Consider the following 21,046-nt stretch of genomic DNA (forward strand, 5'->3'; position numbering starts at 1 on the left):
GATTCTTTATAAGCTACTTCCTTGCCTTAACATCTTCTTTGAACACAATATGAGGTGTTGATGAGGGTTCAGTCTTTGGTTTCTTTGGGTTAAGTCTCCCAGAGACCCTACTAGTGAATGAGAGTCTCCTTGACATATGATCCAAACACATGTAAGCTTGGTTGTTTGAAATCATTAATATATTAGCCACCTTCTACTGTCTGAGAGCACTATGTTATTGTATGTTATTAACCAACGAATATTAAGCGAAAAATGTTTTACCTTGCTAGTTAGGCCCCTCTTGTAGTTGCTCATAAATGGTTTCGGTTGAGAATGCTCATAAACAAATTCACCCCTTGCCAACCCAAGCAAAGTTGCATGAGAATGAGCCAAAGGTTTATTTGGATTGAGGTTATTACAATCTTCTTTGCTGCTAATGCTCGTTGGGCTGCTCAAGTTCATCATCGCCAATATATATAGTTTCAAAATCACTGAGTTTGTCTAATGCCCGTTTCATTGATAGACTTTGCTAAGTCCCACTGATTTCAACTAACTTAGGTCTTAACGGTTGTCCCAATAGAGATTTGAAACTTCTAATGGACCTCGATTTCCAATTTAAGAGGCTTTGTTGTGGCATCTAGGGCATTTGTGAGTAGGTCCATGACATCCTTGTGGGTCACATTATTTGTCATTGTCTTCGTTGCCTTCTAGTGGTACAAAAAAATGCATTATGTTGGACAAATGACCTTAATAACTTAAAAGGGGGAGTGAATTAAGTTTCAAAATTTTCTCACTAACAAATTTTAACCCCCTTTTAAATAATATATGATAATCTCATAATGTAGAAGAAGAAGAAGCAATCAATTTAATAATGTTCTTTTAACTGTGCAAGACAAAGTAAATTGCAATAAAATAACTGAGACAAGGGAAGAGAGAATTGCAAACTTGATTTATACTAATTCGGCCACTTCTCGTGCTTGCGTCCAGTCCTCAAGCAACCCACTTGAGATTTTCTACTATCTTTGTAAATCCTTTACGGTCTTTGAACATACCTTGAGATTCCTCACCCTTATGTTCAAGATTTTCATAAGTCAAGAGACAAATAGTCTCTTGATTACAACTGAGTTTATGAGATGAACAAAAAGATTTCTCTCATTTTGAACAGATGATACAAATTGAAAATCTTAGAAGAATTCTCAATAGATTTGCAAGTGTTTGACCAATAGTTGTTTAGAGAGCATTTGACAATTAAGTTCTCTTAGAAAATTTCTCTCATTCTTTTCGAAGTCAGACATATATATATATATATATATATATATATATAGGCTCATTGTGCCTTTTCAAAATTGTTTAAAGATATATGTCTTTTCAAAGCTTTTCTAAAATCTCTTTGTTGGTAATCGATTACACAGTTATATTTCTAAAAAGTCATGTCTTTTCAAAGCTTTTTCTGAAATCTCTTCACTGGTAATCGATTACAGGATTCTGGTAATCGATTACATAGTTCAAAATTCAAATAAGTTCAAAATTTAAAACAAGCCATGTTTATGATCTCTCTAGTAATCAATTACAAGATCTGGTAATTGATTACCAATTCAAAAATATCTTTCTGTTGAACTAATTAAGCTAGATAAAGAAATTTTGATAAAATACTTTGAGGCCAAACTATTGCAATAAAAAATGAGATTCTTTTAACAATTTAACTAAGTCCTTATCTGTGATTTTCTTGATCTTGTTTGTTGACTTGAAATAATGTGTGCTTTCATCAAGTAAATTCTTTTGGCATCATCAAAACTTGCATGATTCACACATTACTCAAATGTTGTTATCTTCGCAGTCTTTAGTGCAAAATTTTAAAAGTCACATGAATAGTGATATGGGTATACACTGCTAGCAACATCATTTATAGTGTTCTCCCGTGCAATATTTGCTAGATTGGCTCCCTAGTTAATTATTCTACAAATAATGATATGCAAGCCTTTTAGTAAGTGCTTCAACTTGATAAAATGAAGATACATACAGTACACTATAACATTACCGAATCATGTCTTCATCATGCAAGTTGTATTCCGTCGCCATTGCTTCACTTTTTCCCGATGTCACAGAATTCAAATCTCAATTAGGGTCTATGTGTGGTCACTATTGGTTTCTTATATATTAATGTGTGGAAGGCACCCAAACCTCGTTTGCCATCTAAAGGTGAAGTTAAATTTCCAATTATTAAAAGTTGATTCGTTTTAGCGGTGGATACTAGATTGACGCAAGAAAGCCTCACCTATCAATATTGGTGTCTGCAACAAATCTTTTTATTTACGTAAAATATTTATGTTTTTGTAGGGGGGTCAATCGCATTTAATACCACCCCATGCCACCACTATTACCATTCCCTTAAATTCCAACGAGTTTCTCAACTATTCTTGTATTTATGTTCAAAAAAGAAGATCAAATCAATTACTTAATTATTAGAAATTGTACTATTATTTATATTTATCACAATATATAGTTGCATCCTTATGTTATATAATTATAAATTGTGTCTCGTTCAATCAAATAATTCACAGCTATCAAATTATAAATTGATTGACTTCATTTTTTTTAATGTCCGAAATAAGTGGATTTTGACTTTTATTATACTTTAATTATGCCCACCCTGTCTAATACATGTGGGTGTTCATGGTATATTTATTATTAATCTACATGTTGACCCATATTTGTTGAAACAATATATAATAGAAAATTCACATTACGATTCTACCTTTATGGGGTATATGGAGCTTAAAAATGTTGACCTTCTTACCAGTGGACCATATAAAGGTGAAAAGGGAATAACAAAATACACAATGCACGTGCTAGTCATGCCACTGCCATCAAACCATGCATGGACAACCTAAGAAATCAAAACATACAATCCAATGAAACATTACATGACCACGTGAATGCCACAGTCTACATGCCCTTACTGTGTAAAGCCCTTTGATGAGTTCAACGATTGCATTTCATCGTTTAGCATGTTCATCTCCACCTTGAATGTGCCATCATGGTCACCATACATTCTTAGTTGAGATTCAATGTTTTGTACGTTGTAATAGTTGAAATCTCTTATCTTTTTCCCATATGCTTTCAACAGTTTATTCAGTAAAATGTTTGCCACATCTTTCATCGCCTTGTAGTAATTCTTCCCATACTTGCTAAAGCAAGCATATTGCAAGGGGCCTGTGCACATGACCTTGATATATCCATGGTATCTATGATATTGAAATCTGTTGATAACCTTAGTGTCGTGCAACTTGTACATTGGTTGAGGAATATTCAATGACCAGCATACGTCCTGAAGCTGTGTTTGGATGAAAATTTGCTTGATAAACACATTAGATGTTGTGTCCTCTGCAAAAACAAACTTCATTTTCCCTAAAAGGTATGAATGCAAAGCATGAGTAAAGCCAACATCCATGTTTATGTAATTTTTTTTTAACGATGAAGGAGTACAGTACAAACCAGGTTTATCATTGTTTGACAAACGTTACTTTCCATGACTTTGTTTAGGTGATATGTCAGTGGTGGACGATGGATACCTTACTCTAGTTTTGAATAGGAAAAAGGTCAATGAAGCTTATTATAAGGTGAATGTTTCCAATAAGCTTAATAAATGTCATTTAATAAAGTTGGTGTAATCACTTAATATGTGAATCGATAGAAGTTGGGACGTATTAATGCTTTCATTCGTTTATCCGGACCATTTACCCATTAAGCTAATTAGGCCTTTATCAAATATGATGCCACTTGGGCCTTCTTCATGAAGCATTGAAGAACCTTTTTTTTATATACGTCACTAAAAATTAAACATCAATAAAATAAATAAATCAAAATGACTAATTATTATTTTCATTAAAATACGCATTTATTTGGACAACCATATAATGAGTTTTTAAAGAAAAGTTTCATTAAATAATTATGTACACTTCATTTGATGTTAACCTAGACCCTTAAAAAATTCATTTATATTCGAGTTTTGACACACGGTCTTCTGTCAAATAAACCCAAACAGATGTGCGAGATTTTTAACCATTTAATATAAATAAAATAAATATTTATCCAAATAATAAAAGTGTAAAATTATATACACAAATGATACAAAAACACTATGCAGGTTGAAAAATTGGTTCCCAAAAAACGGTTTCTCAACGTCTAGAGTAATTTTTTTATACTTTGCATCCACTAAGAAAACTTGCATTCATTCACAATGTTTTTCTTCACTATCTTCATTCTCTATTATTCTCTAATGGTCATCATCAAACGATATTCCAATGCAGCAACCACCTAAAATTCTCCCCCTTCACCTCCAAGGTTATCTCTATTGGGAAATTTGCACCAACTTGGTTTGTTCCTACATCGCACACTCCAAACTTTGGCTAAAAAATATGGCCCTCTAATGCTACTTCATTTTGGAGAGGTAGCAGTACTTGTGGTCTCATTTGCTAATGCAACACATGAGGTGATGAAAACTCATGACCTGGTATTCTCAGACAGGCCACATCGTAAGATGAATGATATACTCATGTATGGTTCCAAAGACCTTGCAAGTTCCATGCACATACGAAGAATATTGGAGACAAGTACAAGGTCTGAGTGTGTTACACCTTCTCAGTACCAAAAAGGTTCAACCCTGTCGTGGTTTGAGAAAGGAGTGGAAACAAAAGTTAGGGGTTAAATATGCTTTTAGTCTCTTCAAATAGGGTATTGTCCATATTTAATCCGTTTTAGTTCCTTATTTATGAAAATGTGTCATGTATCATAAACCAAAGACAAAAAGAAATGGTTGTTTTATGAATATATTTTCATAATGGAGGGACTAATTAAGTGCAATTCATATTTATATTTGCAAGGATCAAAAAGTAAAAACACATTTAATCCTTTTTTCTTGTAATTATCTCAAGCATGTCCATGTACATTATTTTCTTGAGTAAATTAGCTCATGCAAAATTTTCAATGTTTATGAAGCTTAGTATATATTTCATACTATTGAAATTGAAACACTTATTGTTAAATCAACATGGTGTGTTGTAATTTTGCTTTCCTTTTGTTCAGGACATGTTTGTTGGTAGTACTAACATTACCACAACCGTGGATTGGACAATGTTAGAAGTGTTAAAGCAACCAAATGTGATGCATAAATTGTAAGAGGTAAAAAGTGTGGTTGGTAATAGGATTCATGTAATCGAGGATGAGTTGGGCCAAATGCACTACTTGAAGGTTATGATAAAAGAAAGTCTTCAGCTTCATCCCCCACTTCCCTTAATGGTCCCTAGGAAATGCATGGAAAATATCAAAATAAAGGACTATGACTTTGTAGCAGACACTGTGGTATTAGTGAATGCATGAGCAATTGCCAGAGACCCACCAACCTCTAGTGTTTAAACCATAAAGGTTCCTGAAAAGTTCAATAGACTTCAAAGGACATGATTTTGAGCTTATACTATTTGGTGCTGGAAGAAGGGGTTGCCCTGTAGTAAGGTTTACCACAATTATAATTGAGATAGTGTTAGCAAACCTTGTCCACCAGTTTTTTTGGTCTTTTCCTGATAGGGGAGTAGGGGAGGACTTGGAATGTCTAAAACGACTGTCATTGTTGTTCATAGAATATCTCATCTCTTTGCAGTAGCAACTGCATATGTGATATAAAATGACTAGAACAAGAAGTTATGATAAAAGCAATAAGGTTGTTTTTGGTATTGTAGCTTACTTGACTCTTTTATGTTGTGCAAACATTTGTGTGTTTGCAGGATTCTCTCATTTCCAATTGTGGTTTAATGGATTGCACAAGCTTTGTTACTCCTTAATGGAAGATTATATGTTGTTCATCTTTATAAATAACATTAAAAAAAATAAGTCTTTGAGATTTTATTCTTCTTCTTGTTTGAATGTATGACTGAAATACCAATATCTTTAAAACAAAATCCAGTGAAAAGAAAAATGATAAAAGCATAAGAAAGAATTGACACTTCATTACTAGTGATACATAATAGAATTGTTAAGAGTTGTAATTTTATCTCTACGACATACAATTGATCTTGCCTTCTAAAGAATTGAGAGGTGTAAAGCAAGTTTGTGAAAGAAGTCTTATGGATGACAATCAATAATAAAGTAATGCTTTCCTTATTTATATATATTTACTATAATGTAATTACCATGGAAATCTAGAGAACATTTGTTTTGTTACTACGGGAAAATGCATTAATCCATTAAGGTTAAAAAAAGGAAAAAATGTATTAGATAGGTAGGAATTAAGAATTGAGAGAAGAAAATCTTCCCTGCCCTATAGCAAGAGCCACCCAATTCATATCCCCTTGCAATTAGCCTCTGAATTCAATCATCTTAGTGAATTTTTGAGAAAAGAATGATATAAAAATGATCTCATTTATTCATGTATTCTTATGCAAAATATGAAAATGGATTTGATGTGATTGTTATTTATAGAAATAACATGCAATATTATTATAATTCCTTAAGGGCTTCCAAAAGCTATAAATTGAATAAATAAAGAATTTGGTTGAAAGACCTATGAAACACAAAGTTCGGTTTACAAAATTGAATATTTAAAGAATAATTTTTGTGTGTATAAAAAATTTTATATGATAAAGGTACTTAAAAGATTTTATAAGAGGAAATCTCATTAATTGTACACTTCAATGACCGTAAGGTCATTAGATTTGGACAATAATCTTTTTAGATCTTAAGAAAATGATCAAGAATTATTGGTCCTAAAGTATCATGTCTTATCCTTATTGAGGAATTAATGTATCTTGCACAACCTAAAATATAATTTTTCATTAATTTACTAGCATAATTCATGAAGACGTCAGGATGAAATCATACTTTATTATTTTAGAGGTTTTTTGTTAGGTCCCTATAAGGATACATCACAAATAGAATATTTGTTTACATGCGATGATACAATAGTTCCATGACAATGTGAATCAAGCCAAAATAGACACATCATCTAATCATGTGAAAAGTTTAGTTTTACATAAGAAAAAATGACATCAACGATTATATGTGAAAACAAAGTTACATATTGCTCAACTGAAAAAGAATACATTAAAGGAGATACACTAAAAAATATTTTACCAAAATTCATTTTCACGGATTATCTCGAGAAGAATCTCTTTAAAAATGGCAACAACATATCTTCTTTCTTTCTATGAAAGAATCACACAAATAGAAGGTTAATTCTTGCAGCTAAACTTTTGATCAAAACAATTTTACTAATTCCAATTATTTTTTTAACCTAGCTCAAATTGGATCCTTTCTATTTTTCTATCAAAAATATACTTACGAAGTTTTTCAAACTTAATAATTTTCACTAACCTTAGATACTTGCCCCCTTAGTAATAAATAAACTTGAGTTCCATCTTGTACTATTTACATTATCAGCTGCTCTCGTGTTCCCAAAACTATAAGTTCTAGTGGAATAGAACAAATGATGTTAAAGTCAAAAGCATCTTCATTTCTCTATACTAGAAAAAATGGTGAATGTGATATAAATATTCATCAAATTCGTTCTTGTGAGAATCTAACATATTTATTTACAAAGTCATTATCCCAGGAGTTTTTTCTAATAAGATTTTAATAAGATACATTTTTAAATAATTGACATTTGAGTAGAAGTGTTATCAATAATCAATGTTCATATCTATTTCATTATTTTTATGATCATTTTTAATTTTTAAGTTATCTCTTATCGGAAATAATATACATAGTTCTTATTATGTTCTTCTCTACCTTATGCTCCAAGTTATTTTATTTAATAATAGATAAATAAAATAAATTCTCAGTTCATTAATTTTTCTAAAATGTCAATACAATGAGAAAGTAAAAAATAAGTAAAAAGAAGATTGGGATGTCAAAATAATGATTGAAGGGAAGAAAATATTAGAATACGTGTATGAGGATAAAATTAATTAATTGTGTAGCGTCGAATTTTATCCCTCCTTATATTTGATTAAATCAATTTTAATGTGCCCACGTTATCTCAAGAGGGTAATAAGATATTGCCCCTTTATTTTTATTTATTTAATTAGTAATATTTTTGTTTATAAATATTTAAATATGGAAATATTAAATAAAAACGGGAGAATGAAGAGTTAATTATGTCACACCACTAAATAATAACAAAAAATTGTATTGCCATGCATCCTTCACCACACATATGTTCAGTCTGGGGGCTGGAAAGACCAATAAATGTAAGAATGAAAAACAACTGCGTGTATATTATTTTTAAAAGATTGGTTCATTGTTAATTATATAATTTAAAATTTCCAAAACATGGGCAATTTTTTTTTTTAAAATAGTTACTAGGGCCAGAAAAGGATTTATATATTGTTACCGGAGATTAAAATGTTGGTTGGGGGCAAATACGTTTAAAGGAATGTGTACTCCAAACTGTAATTATTATTATTATTATAAGTCAAAATGTCAAACACAAAGAAAAAGATATACTTATTTTATTTTTCCATTAACTATTTATCAGATTTGGAAAAATAAGTTTATATTAGTGAATTTTTTATTGCTAGTGTTATTTATTGGCAGTGGCTTACGCATTAGGAACCAAGTACAGTTTTTGACCTTTCGTTTTCCGGATCTAGGGTTTCCCCTTTGTGATCATCATCATCTTCCACGCGCACACCCATCATCAAACCCTAGCTACAACCGAAACTTCGCATTTTTTCACACGCAAAAACACCTTCCGCCGGCCACCGTGTCGGAGATTCACGATCCCACACAAACCCTACGATTTCTCGGAACATTATTTTTTTACCCGCCACCACCTTCAATCACGGATCTAAAACTTTCCTCTGAAACAAAACGCCCTAATTTTTTCATTTTTATTTTATTTTATATATACATTCCCTCGCTGGTAATGCAAAAATCAGATGAATCTTAAAGCGTTGTTGTTGTTGTTGACACGGCCATGATGACGGTGATGATCATGATGAATACTTTTTCCCTTACTTCCACGAAATCTTGACGAAATTCCAAAGACTTTTTTGTGTGGTGTTGTGATTTGATTTGAAGGAACAAAAAAAAATGAGAATGTATAAATCGGTGGTGTACCAGGGGGAGGTGGTGGTGGGTGAGGTAGATGTATACCCAGAAGAGAACAACAACTACAAGAACTTCCATGTGAAGGAAATCAGAATAAGCCACTTCTCGCAACCTAGTGAGAGGTGTCCCCCACTTGCTGTGCTTCACACTGTTACTTCGTGTGGTGTTTGCTTCAAAATGGAGTCAAAGACTCAGCAGCAGGACGGCCTCTTTCAATTGCACTCCTTGTGTATCAGAGAGAACAAGGTATATAGTAACACAACACTTTAAAAAATGAATGAATGAAAAAAAGGTACAATAAAATTTGAACTACTAAAGCACTATATTCCATTCCATGACAATTTGACTCTCTGGACTTAATCTGACTTAATCTCAGAGGACTGCACTGGAAAATCTTTTGGATAACCCAATTATCACTTGTGTGAATTTTTGTAATAATTTGCCTGAACTTGACAAATCTGCTGTTTTGAACCCAGATGGTGAAGGAACTGGCTAATTGGTCACTTAACAGAGACCACCCTGTATTTGGCATTACTTCAAAACTGAACTGAGTTTCATGATGTTCAATGAGACTAATTTATGAAAGATTCCTCTTTCTTGTTGATCTCATGGAAGTTGTTGTTATGTCGAGAAATACGTGATCATAGTGAGCTTTAGTATCTATGTTGCTAGGGTTTTAGTTGAAGAAAGAATCTTAAAATTTATTGAAGATTTCGGTTGTGGTCTAAAATTTAGTAAAATGTCTTTCATACCTTGAACAGAGTTGCAAATATGTCCATGTTTCGTTACCAAAGATGTCAAAGATGTCTAGTTTTTTTTTTTTTTTTTTTTTTGGTGAGCATTGACCATTCATGTTTATCTCATAGAAAATCATATGTGGCTACCAGTAATATAATTCTCTTGTCGGATTTTAACTATGGTTGTGATGTTGGACCCTGCAGACTGCTGTAATGCCACTGGGTGGGGAGGAAATACATTTGGTTGCAATGCATTCACGGAATGTCGATAGACCATGCTTCTGGGGATTTATTGTTGCCTTGGGACTTTACGATTCATGTCTTGTGATGCTAAATCTTAGATGTTTGGGTATAGTGTTTGATCTGGACGAAACACTCATTGTAGCAAATACAATGCGATCATTTGAGGATCGAATTGATGCACTCCAGAGAAAAATAAACTCTGAAGTAGATCCACAGAGAATTTCCGGTATGCAGGCAGAGGTCAAGCGCTACCAAGATGACAAGAATATATTGAAGCAATATGCTGAAAATGATCAGGTTGTTGATAATGGTAGAGTGATAAAAGTTCAATCTGAGATTGTTCCGGCATTATCTGACAGTCATCAGCCTATAGTTCGGCCACTGATACGGTTACAGGATAAGAACATTATTCTGACGCGCATCAATCCACAGGTATTTAATTTTGTATTCACTTGGTTAGTTGTATCTTCTGCGGCATGTTTCGTTTTTGTGTTTCTTCTATATTAATTATTGTAATTTGGTCCTGTTTTAAAATGATATTTATGGTCATTGACTGGTTTCTCTACTGGTTCAAGTAAACACTTGAGACACTTTTCCATTGTCATTGATGTGACTTCTGCCTTACTCTGTTGTATGGATGAGAGAGTAATGTGATTTTCAAATTATAGTGCATTATATACTATCCTATGCCCGAATGTTTAATTTGATGATGTAGACATAAATAGATAAGCTGTGTTTTATCTATTTTATCTAAAATATACAAGCAGATAGATTTGTCAGAATCATTAGTCTAACAAAAATTTGCGTGTTTGGGAAGATTCGTGATACGAGTGTTCTTGTGAGGTTGAGACCTGCATGGGAAGATCTTCGGAGCTACTTGACTGCAAGAGGGCGCAAGCGTTTTGAGGTTTATGTCTGCACAATGGCTGAAAGGGACTATGCACTAGAAATGTGGAGACTTCTTGATCCAGATTCAAATTTGATAAATTCTAAAGAACTATTAGGTCGCATTGTATGCGTTAAGTCTGGTAAGTTGTTGGGTTGTTTTTCTATTCTATTAGTTTTGTTTACAATGGCAAGCTGTATATTTGTAATGAAGCACCTAAAAGATGCAAACTGTGAGAATTAGGACAGCTTGTATTTTAAAATTCACCTATGTGAGATTGATATGCAGATGTAACTTGTCTATGCTTTATTATTGTACCATACAATATGCCTGTGCTTTTGCTGGTTCTGTTTAATTTACTTGTCATACTTATAATATGGTATTTCAATAATACAATACAGGTTTGAAGAAGTCATTGTTCAATGTCTTCCAAGATGGTTTATGCCATCCAAAGATGGCATTGGTAATTGATGATCGCTTGAAAGTGTGGGATGAGAAGGATCAACCTCGGGTGCATGTTGTCCCTGCATTTGCTCCATACTATGCTCCTCAAGCTGAAGTAAATTTTCTTTCTTGTATAGTTGGAAGCCCAATTCTTTCAATTGCACGAATGGAATTTTGTCTTTTTTCACTATATGAACTGATTAAACCTGTTTGTCTTGTAGGCAAGCAATACTATCCCTGTCCTATGTGTTGCAAGAAATGTTGCTTGCAATGTTAGGGGTGGCTTCTTTAAGTAAGTTAGTGTTAAACCTTCTAAAAGTAATTTTGGCCCTTTATTTGTAAACCTTAAAAAAGGGGAAGATGCACAGATTCACTGCTTTTCCTACTTACCTAGGGATAACTCTGTTTAACAGTTATAGGTTGATTTTTTAGCAGTTGACTTATCCCCAATCAGTATAAAGGTAAATACTAAATTGTATTCTTGTACTTGAACTGATTATGACTTCTGATTTTTTGACAGGGATTTTGATGATGGTCTTTTACAAAAGATTCCTCAAATTGCCTATGAAGATGATATCAAAGATATACCTTCTCCTCCTGATGTGAGCAATTATCTAGTTTCAGAGGTTAGTGCACTTAAATGTATAAATTTACATATTTTTTTTATCAGTTGGGCATATACTATGTAACATTTTGAAGTTGAAGCAGTATTTGTATAATTTAATTTTGTAACATATGTGTTTGAGTGTTTATGTTCTACTGCTACTCAGGATGATGGCTCTATTTCCAATGGACACCGAGATCCATTCTTGTTTGATGGCATGGCAGATGCCGAGGTAGAAAGAAAATTAAAGGTATCAACCTGAGCTCTGAATGAATATGTGAGAACTGTCATACATGGATGATCAAACATGAAGTGTCTTATCTTTTTTGTAATTGCACTTGCTGCTAGGATGCACTATCGGCAGCTTCAACTATCCCTGTGACAACTGCTAATCTAGATCCCAGGCTCACTTCTCTTCAGTACACAATGGTGCCTTCTGGTTCAGTTCCTCCTCCAACAGCACAAGCATCTATGATGCCATTTCCCCATGTACAGTTCCCTCAACCTGCTACACTAGTAAAGCCAATGGGTCAAGCTGCCCCTTCCGAACCTAGCTTGCATAGCTCTCCTGCTAGAGAAGAAGGTGAAGTACCTGAATCAGAATTAGACCCAGATACAAGGCGTAGGCTTCTCATATTGCAACATGGACAAGACACCAGGGATCATGCATCTGCTGAGCCTCCATTTCCTGTTAGACATCCTGTGCAAACCTCTGCTCCTCATGTTCCATCATCACGGGGGGTTTGGTTTCCTGCAGAAGAGGAGATTGGTTCACAGCCACTAAACCGGGTAGTACCTAAAGAATTTCCTGTAGATTCTGGTCCATTGGGTATTGCAAAGCCCCGGCCTCATCATCCCTCCTTTTTCTCTAAGGTTGAAAGTTCTATTTCATCTGATAGAATTCTCCATGACAGCCACCAAAGATTGCCAAAGGAGGTAATGACTATGTTTGGGTCTATCATCTGAGGTTTTACTGGAGGATTAGACTTTTGGTGTATTTGGTGAATTAATTGTACTAAGATAATGTCTTTGCAGATGTATCACAGAGATGATCGCCCAAGATTAAACCATATGCTCTCTAGTTATCGTTCTTTTTCTGGTAAGCTGTTGCACTTGCTGCTACATAATTGGTTGTTTCGCTTTAGTCTCTTCCTCAAGTATTCTCTTTTCATGTACTGATGATGTTTGGCTGCAGTTATTTGGTGCTCTGGAAATGTAATTTAGTTGGAATGAACTTGTGTTTTAGTTGGTTCTTTGAATTATATGTATTTTTTAATTTTTCTAGCTGCTTAAGTTTGTGTTTTTTTTCATTAATGTGTCACAGGTCATTTTTTTTGTCTCACATATATATCCTTTTTCTTCATAATAAATATATCTATTGAGATGATTGCCTTTGTCTTCATTCATTTACTTTTTAAGTTTAACTGGACATAATAAGCATTCAAAATACATTATATAAACTTGTAAATGTTTTATTAGGTGTTATTTGTTTCAGTGATTTGATTTTGAATGTTATACCGGCTGGATTCGAACCCAGCCCTTATGGAATTGTCTTACGACAATTACCAACCATACGGACCAAGAATGCCGGTAGGTGTTATTTGTTTCAAGATATATGATTAAAATCCCAGGATCACTATAGGAATGTTATGATTGAACATCAATTGATATATTGGAAAAGAGTAATATCAAATCACACAGAATACAGCAGAATTTTCTGTGTCAGAGTCATAGACTCCTACAGAGAAGAGTTCTCTGTTCAAATTACTAGAAAACAATATGCATATATCCCCTATTACGCACACATTTAATAATATGTAACTGCTCCTAACTTTCTGCCCCAAACTGTCAACATGACAGTTACCATTCAACTTATTCAAATAATATAAAATATAGGCTTAAATATGTTTTTGATCCCTAATAAATATTTGCTTTTTACATTTGCTCCCTAATGAATTTCTGTTTTGCGTTGAGTCCCTAATAAAACAACAATTTTATTTTTGGTCCTTGACACTTTTTTTAGTCCTTGATAAATAAGTGAATTTTGTGTTTGCTTCCTGATAAATTTTTTTCATTTGTAATTAATTGGGACTAAAAACAAAATTCGTTAATTTATTAGGGAGCAAACACAATTTACTAATTTTTCAGTAACTAATAAAAAGTGTCAAGGACCAAAAACAAAATTGTTGCTTTATTAAGGACTTAACACAAAACAAAGATTTATCAGGAAGCAATTGCAAAAATTGAGTATTTATTTGGGATCAAAAACATATTTAAGCCTAAAATATATAACTACTAATGACAGTGTTATTATTACACCTATTTAATATGTCCCGGCTCCTACTTTCTGCCTTTAACTGCCCATAATTCTCAGTTCCCATCATGTTATTACTGGGTAAATACAAAAATATGCTAGGCTAGCATTTAGTGTTTGCAAATTTTGATTAGTAAAAAAAGAATGTGGTAGAAGGAAATGGGGAGTTGAAGTTAATGGTTGGGTGGGTATCAGAATAACTTCCCATAAGAAAGTAATATATATCCACCCTTTACAATGGGAATAAAGTGAAACATGACATGTTTCTTTCCTTGGAACTAATAATGCCCATGTTTTCCTTGCATAGGAATGTCATATTCCCACTCTTGGAATATTTCTACAAAACTTAAAACAAACATGCTTTTATTGTCTAGTTTTTGTTTTGTTTTGTAGGATTTTGAATGTTTTTTCCAGTTCTATTTGTTTTAGTGTTATTGTTTCAATGACATGATGTCATGGTTGTTGTGTAGGTGATGATATCCCCTTTAGTAGGTCATTTTCCAGCCACAGGGATCTTGACTCTGAATCTGGCCATTCTGTATTGCATGCAGATACTCCAGTTGCAGTACTACAGGAAATTGCACTGAAGTGTGGAACTAAGGTGAGTAGATATATGTTTATCTGCTATTAAATTGAGGGGCATCATTGGATATTTTAATTTCTCAGTGCACTGTTTCAAGTTTCTATGCTTTAATGTGAACAGGTGGACTTTATTTCATCTCTGGTTGCAAGCACTGAACTGCAGTTCTCCATGGAGGTATCTTTCATTGTGCACTGTATGACTTTATGATTCCTTGTTTATTAGGTTTGCATGAATTTCTGCATTTTATATTTTTCTCTAGGAATTTGGAGTTATATAGAGTTAGTTTAATTTTCATTCAGTGGTATAAAATCTTACTCTCTTTCTGGCCCATCCTCACTTTTTGAATTGGTGGATCTGCTGTGTGTGATTTATGTTTTTCCCTATTCTGAATTAACTGGACAAAATTTATTTTCCCCTGCAAAGTGGTGTAACTCACCAATTGTTGTTGGGTACCTTGAATGGGTGTTATTTTTTCTGGAAACAAATTTATAAATTTAATATGATCTTTAGGTCAGAGACTAAAAAAAAAGCTGATTTCATCTTTGCTTCCTGTAGAATGAAGCCACTTGTTGAAATATATTTGTCATTCTATTTAATCAGAATTTATAATTGTCATTTTTATTTGAAGGCATGGTTTTCTGGAAAAAAAATTGGTCACAGAGTTGGCAGAACTAGAAAGGAAGCTCAAAATAAGGCTGCTGAGGATTCTATCAAACATTTGGCAGGTAAGATATTCTAAATTTTTTCATTGTGACTTGCTATAGTATTATCTAGTCTACATTTTTTTGCCTTTTGTAATTTTTGTCCCCTCCAAAAAATACATATGGTAGTTTATATTTTTAAAAAAATTCAAAACATCAAAAGCATAGCCTGCCTTGTTAAATCAACCTATTGGCTTGATATTGAGGTTTAGTTAATGATGTTTTAAGCTCATGCATGGTCCTGCCATCAATAAAAACTCAGTGTATACCTTGTTAGAGATCTAAAACCATTTTTGGGCATCCTCCTTATAGCTTTAGCTTTCTAAGGGAGTTGATCTTTTGGCATGGTATCAAAATCTCTATAACCAAGTGGTCAAGATTTTGAGCCATGTAGCCTGTTCCTTATTACCAAATTAAAAGTCAGCTTAAGGTAAAGTGGGCCTATGTATTGTCCTTGTCCATGCTTCAGTCTTGGAAGGCTTTTGGATGAGGATTTTTAGAGATCTAAATGTTAAAACCATTCTTGGGCATCCCTCCAACGTTTAAGCTTTTATGTGAGTTGGTCTAAAAGATATTGTGTGGATGGTCGATTTAGCTATGATGAAAGAAAGTAAATTGGTTAAGGGGAATGATTAGGTTTTGAGGCATATGAATAAGAAATCAAAATTATAATTTGATTTACAAATTTTTGTCAGATTCTTAACCAACTGAAATCTCTTTGTAATATCCCAGTGTCAGAAAAATAAAAGCTAATACTGATTAAACACATATCTTTCCCTTTTCTAGTTTTCTTCATTCAGTTGATTTCATATTAAATATATTTTGACCTTTTTGGATGTTTTTGAAGATATATATTTGTCTAGTGCCAAGGATGAGCCTGGTTCTACATATGGCGATGTGAGTGGGTTTCCTAATGTAAATGACAGTGGTTACATGGGTATTGCCAGCTCTCTTGGTAATCAGCCATTGTCTAAAGAGGATTCAGCTTCATTTTCAACTGCATCTCCATCAAGAGTTTTAGATCCTAGGTTGGATGTCTCTAAGAGGTCAATGGGTTCAATCTCTTCCCTGAAAGAATTGGTAAGATTTTTTAAATTGACCAACCTACCCTCCCAACAAAAATGTATTTTTTTGTTAAATTCTGTTAGCGTTTGTGTTGTTGATATGCTATAATTTATGCACTCAATTTATTCAGTGCATGATGGAGGGTCTTGATGTCAATTTTCTATCTGCACCTGCTCCAGTGTCAACAAATTCAGTTCAGAAAGATGAAGTACACGCACAGGTTTGTAAGAAAATGTTTCAGTGTTCTGAACCAATTGGGTTAAAAATATTAGCTTCATTGCATTGCAAAATGATTATACTTTGTATCTAAACTTTGTCTTGTTTATTTGTGTTTTAGTTTTTCGTTCCTTCAATAGATTAGGGGAGACATTTCGTTGCTACTTTGAATTTTCTCTATATTTGTTGTCTTGGGAAGTTTGGTGTCTCTAGGGTGAAATATCAGAAATAGTGTTACTTTCCCTTATATTTATGGAACATTTCTAGCATGGACCACTTGTTCATGTGGTCCACTGCACACCACTTTTTATGACCATTGGATGAATTTACACTATGCAAGCTTATTATACACCCGCCTCACCAGATTCCCACTCCATAGTCCATACCTTCTTCTCCGACTTATTTCTGGTGACCACTCCACTGCCTCTGACGGCGGCACCATCCACCACCTCCAGCAGCAACATCACCCACCACTGCCATTCCCCCCATGTCACGAAAACGCAAAAATCAAATCTAAAACAGATTCAATAACATATAACAAAAATCAAAGACTAAAACTGCAACACTGATCTCATCAAATTCAGGCCACAAAATATTCCAATGAGAACTCAAGTTCCGCTTTTGATACAAAATTTTCCCAACAAACCCAAAACAATCTTACTGAGGATTTCAGAATAAAAGTCAAGAACAAAACCCAAAAATGAAAAGAAAAAAAAGTAGTGAACTTTGTAAAGTGGGCATCAATGAACTGGTTCTTGAAACTGCACTGCTTGGGAGTCGAATCATCATTGTGAACTACAAATCGTGAACAGGATCATGGATTTTGACTAAAATCGCAAACCAGATCTGGTTGTTTCTTCAGACGCAAACCAGATCTGGAAGGTGACTTGAGCAAAGAATGTCCAGGGAGTAGGAACTTCACCGGTGATGGGACGGGTTTGGCTAGGATGAGAATGCGTCGACAACAACGAGGGGTGATTTGGATCTATGCAGAACCAGTTGATTGATGATGTAAGGGGTTTGGCAAAAAACGATGACGAGAACATGGTGGTGGCTGCGGCATCGGGAACGCGATGGCAGCAACAGAATCGTAGTGGGACGACTGTGGAACCTAAGGGAAGAAGTCAGTTAGTGGGGCAGGAGGGGTTATTTGGTGGAGAGGGTCTATGACAAAACTGTAGACCTTAGATGTATCCAATGGCTTAAAAAAATGGTCCACAATGGACCATTTGAGTGGGTGATCCATTCTAGATGCGTTCTATATTTATGTGGTTTATGATCAGGGAAGTTGAAGGATGAGTGTTAAATGGTAATTCTCTTTTACTATCTGGAATCTGGGCTCAGTTGTACAGGGTAGTAGTTCTGTTTACAACATACTTGTAACCACAGGGGGGGCTAATTATGACTAGGATGCTTTCTCTGTCATAATACATTTCTGTCGCTTTGTTTATCCCTGCATTTTGGTTTTACTCATCTTCTGGCATTTTTTTAAAGTAAAAAGCTCTGACTGTATCTAAAATAATTTGTTTTCTCTATTTTAGGTTGAAATAGATGGCAAGGTCTTTGGTAAAGGTATTGGATTAACATGGGATGAGGCTAAAATGCAGGTCTGTTGTTTTCTTTAATTATGAAATATTATTTATGAATATATATGTCTTGTTCCATTAATTTGATTAACTTCTTCACATATGGTGTTGGAGCACTAAATATGCATTCTTTCTTTAGGCTGCCGAGAAGGCACTTGGAAGTCTAAGATCAAAGCTTGGCCAAAGCATTCAGAAACGGCAGAGCTCTCCCAGGTCCATTACCTTTATTAGCAGATTGTGTATATTTAATTTTCTTTACATGTTTATTGCATAATGGATGGACTTTAGTTTGTACTCTCCCTTGTTCTGCTTTCTTGATCTATCATGTGGAATGTTGTGGTTTCCACCCATTTGAATTTTGGGAAGCCCTATTGCTTTTCTTCTAATTGAAGTATATATGGTGCAGTGCGAGCTATCTTGTCTGCTTTTGGTCAATATTATAAAAGAAAAATAGACAAAGCAAATACCGATAGAGAATTGGCTCCTAGGTTCTAACAATGATATGCTGGTTTTCTAAAATTCATGTTTTCTTACCCCCTATTAATAACCATTTTTCTTAACCACATTATTTTTTTGTGAACCAGGCCACATCAGGGATTTTCAAATAAACGTTTAAAGCAAGAATACCCTCGACCAATGCAGCGGATGCCCTCATCAGCTAGATATCCCAGGAATGCTCCACCAATTCCTTGAAAAGAGTGCTGGGCTTTTCAATCTCGCATACTGATAAGACTGTTGTTGGGGCATATGTATATGTTACTGATTCAGCAATACGGAGAATGACTTTTGGGTTGGACCATTTCCGTTTAAGTGGGTGCTTGGCCTCAGTCACCTTGTCACTGAGCCAAAAAGCCAAAGTAGAACACCCACTTTTTGTACCAATATGAGTTCCTCACTGAAGTGGGGTGCCATACTGGTCAAAGATGTTGTAACATACTCACATCTTGGTCCTCCCAAGCAATGCAGTATTGGTTGTGTATCCTGGAAATGCTGAGACACCGGTTTCACAAGACAAGATGATGAGGCAAGTCCAATGCTAACTTGCATTTCTGTGGTTTATATACATGATGCAGCATACTTAGAGTTACCTTATTGGAATTGAGAATTGATTCAGCGTTTTTCTAACTCATGTAATGGTACAATGATTTAGTACAGGTTTTCTTTTCTTTTTTATGCATGGAAGTCGGTTTTCACTAACCCAACCGGCTTATAGTTTTTTATTGAACTAATTCTGTCACCATTTGCCCCTCTGAAGACTCTGTTATTTGCAGAGTCTTGAGGTTGGTGAATTTGCATAGTATTGTAACTCACTGATGATGTAATACACTCCTCAATTGTTATTATCTGTGAATTTTGTTCCCATATCTTATGTTGAGAGTTGTGGTGCAATAAACATCTTTCTCAAAAGAGAAATGTTATTTATACAACAATTTGTACAACAAAAGTGAAAGAGAAAAAATAGAGGAGAGTAAAGTATAACATGTGGTAAGTGTTGTGATGAAGAGAGATGGAGAGAAAAAAATGTTGTATAAATTTTTGTATTAGTTATTGTATGAATAACACGTTTCTTCTAAAAAATTAGTGATGTCACCTATCTGAATGGGATAAAAAAAGAATGATAATATCTGAATAAACAATTTAGATTTAGGTGATGGTAATGACTGAAACTCGACACATTTCTAGTTGCCTAAAGATGATAAAATGATTTTATGCTGTTACCGTCTATGGGTGTTAATTCAATTTACCATGACCAAAATATAGAGAAATATTAATTTATGACTTGACCCTTGTTTTTTTTATTTTAAAAAAGCTTAGTATTATGTCGAATTGATATGGATTTCATTAAATAGAAAGTGTTCACAAAATGAGGGGGGAAATTATTTTTTAAACCGATGTGCACATTCTAAAATAAACTATTTAAGATATGTATAATTAATTGAGAAAAATATTATGTATTATCTGTATAAAATAATTTTATATTATCATTTAATAAGAAATTATTGTTTATAGTAAGTTATTAAGTTTGTTGACTTCTATTATATTATCTTAAAAGTCTTATCAATAATGATTTATAATTAGATGATAATATAAAATAATTTTACACTATCTATTTATCACTATTAAATCTAATTAATTTAAGTAAAATATATAATTATTTATTCAAAATCACAAACAATAGACATAAATTTATAAGAAACTAACTTCAAATTATAAAAAGAAAAAAAAGTTAAAATATGGTATGTAATTATCTAGTAGATAATAAATAAAAAATAAAAGTCAGGAAGTAATATTCTAATTCAATTTTTTCTCTCCAAAATAAAAGACGCCCTCTAAATGATAAAATATACTTATCGTCGTTGATTAACAAATTAAGGATTAATATTATGATAAAAATCATGCACATGCATAATTAATTTTGAAATTAGTTGTAATTTTGACAGCTGGATTTTTAATTTTTAACCATTGGATTGTAAGTAATTCTAAATTGGTCACCCAAAAAACTCAATCAAGTTAGGCTTAACTTGTGAACCTTCGAAAAAAAAACTTGTGAACCTTAAAGCACCCTTCGAACTAGGGTCAATCTTG

At 33.6% G+C, this 21,046-nt stretch overlaps 1 protein-coding gene across 2 annotated transcripts; it reads left to right on the forward strand.

Annotated features, from left to right (window-relative positions):
• The first annotated feature begins 8,563 nt into the window (after positions 1-8,563).
• LOC114419525 (RNA polymerase II C-terminal domain phosphatase-like 1) lies at positions 8,564-19,829 on the forward strand. 2 transcript variants are annotated; one of them, XM_028385208.1, is made up of 17 exons: positions 8,564-9,327; positions 10,023-10,493; positions 10,879-11,089; positions 11,349-11,506; positions 11,613-11,683; positions 11,912-12,017; positions 12,162-12,245; positions 12,344-12,931; positions 13,031-13,094; positions 14,780-14,910; positions 15,013-15,066; positions 15,521-15,617; positions 16,441-16,673; positions 16,789-16,878; positions 18,416-18,481; positions 18,600-18,673; positions 19,045-19,829. In XM_028385208.1, the coding sequence occupies exons 1-17, from the start codon at positions 9,064-9,066 to the stop codon at positions 19,151-19,153; spliced, it is 2,871 nt and encodes a 956-aa protein (XP_028241009.1). In that variant the 5' UTR covers positions 8,564-9,063; the 3' UTR covers positions 19,154-19,829. The 2 variants fall into 2 exon arrangements, with proteins under 2 accessions (XP_028241009.1, XP_028241010.1); XM_028385209.1 differs by having other exon boundaries at positions 14,861-14,910.
• Positions 19,830-21,046: the final 1,217 nt, after the last annotated feature.

This window comes from Glycine soja, chromosome 7 (genome assembly GCF_004193775.1).
Source record: "Glycine soja cultivar W05 chromosome 7, ASM419377v2, whole genome shotgun sequence".
Taxonomy (NCBI): domain Eukaryota; kingdom Viridiplantae; phylum Streptophyta; class Magnoliopsida; order Fabales; family Fabaceae; genus Glycine; species Glycine soja.

What these genes read in the sequence shown, in the direction of transcription:
- LOC114419525 (XM_028385208.1), top strand. Translation starts at nt 9,064, where the DNA reads ATGAGAATGTATAAATCGGTGGTGTACCAGGGGGAGGTGGTGGTGGGT. An exon ending in TGACGCGCATCAATCCACAG is followed by an intron (nt 10,494 to 10,878) that starts GTATTTAATTTT and finishes GTGTTTGGGAAG; the next exon opens with ATTCGTGATACGAGTGTTCT. An exon ending in AACTGCAGTTCTCCATGGAG is followed by an intron (nt 15,067 to 15,520) that starts GTATCTTTCATT and finishes TTTTATTTGAAG; the next exon opens with GCATGGTTTTCTGGAAAAAA.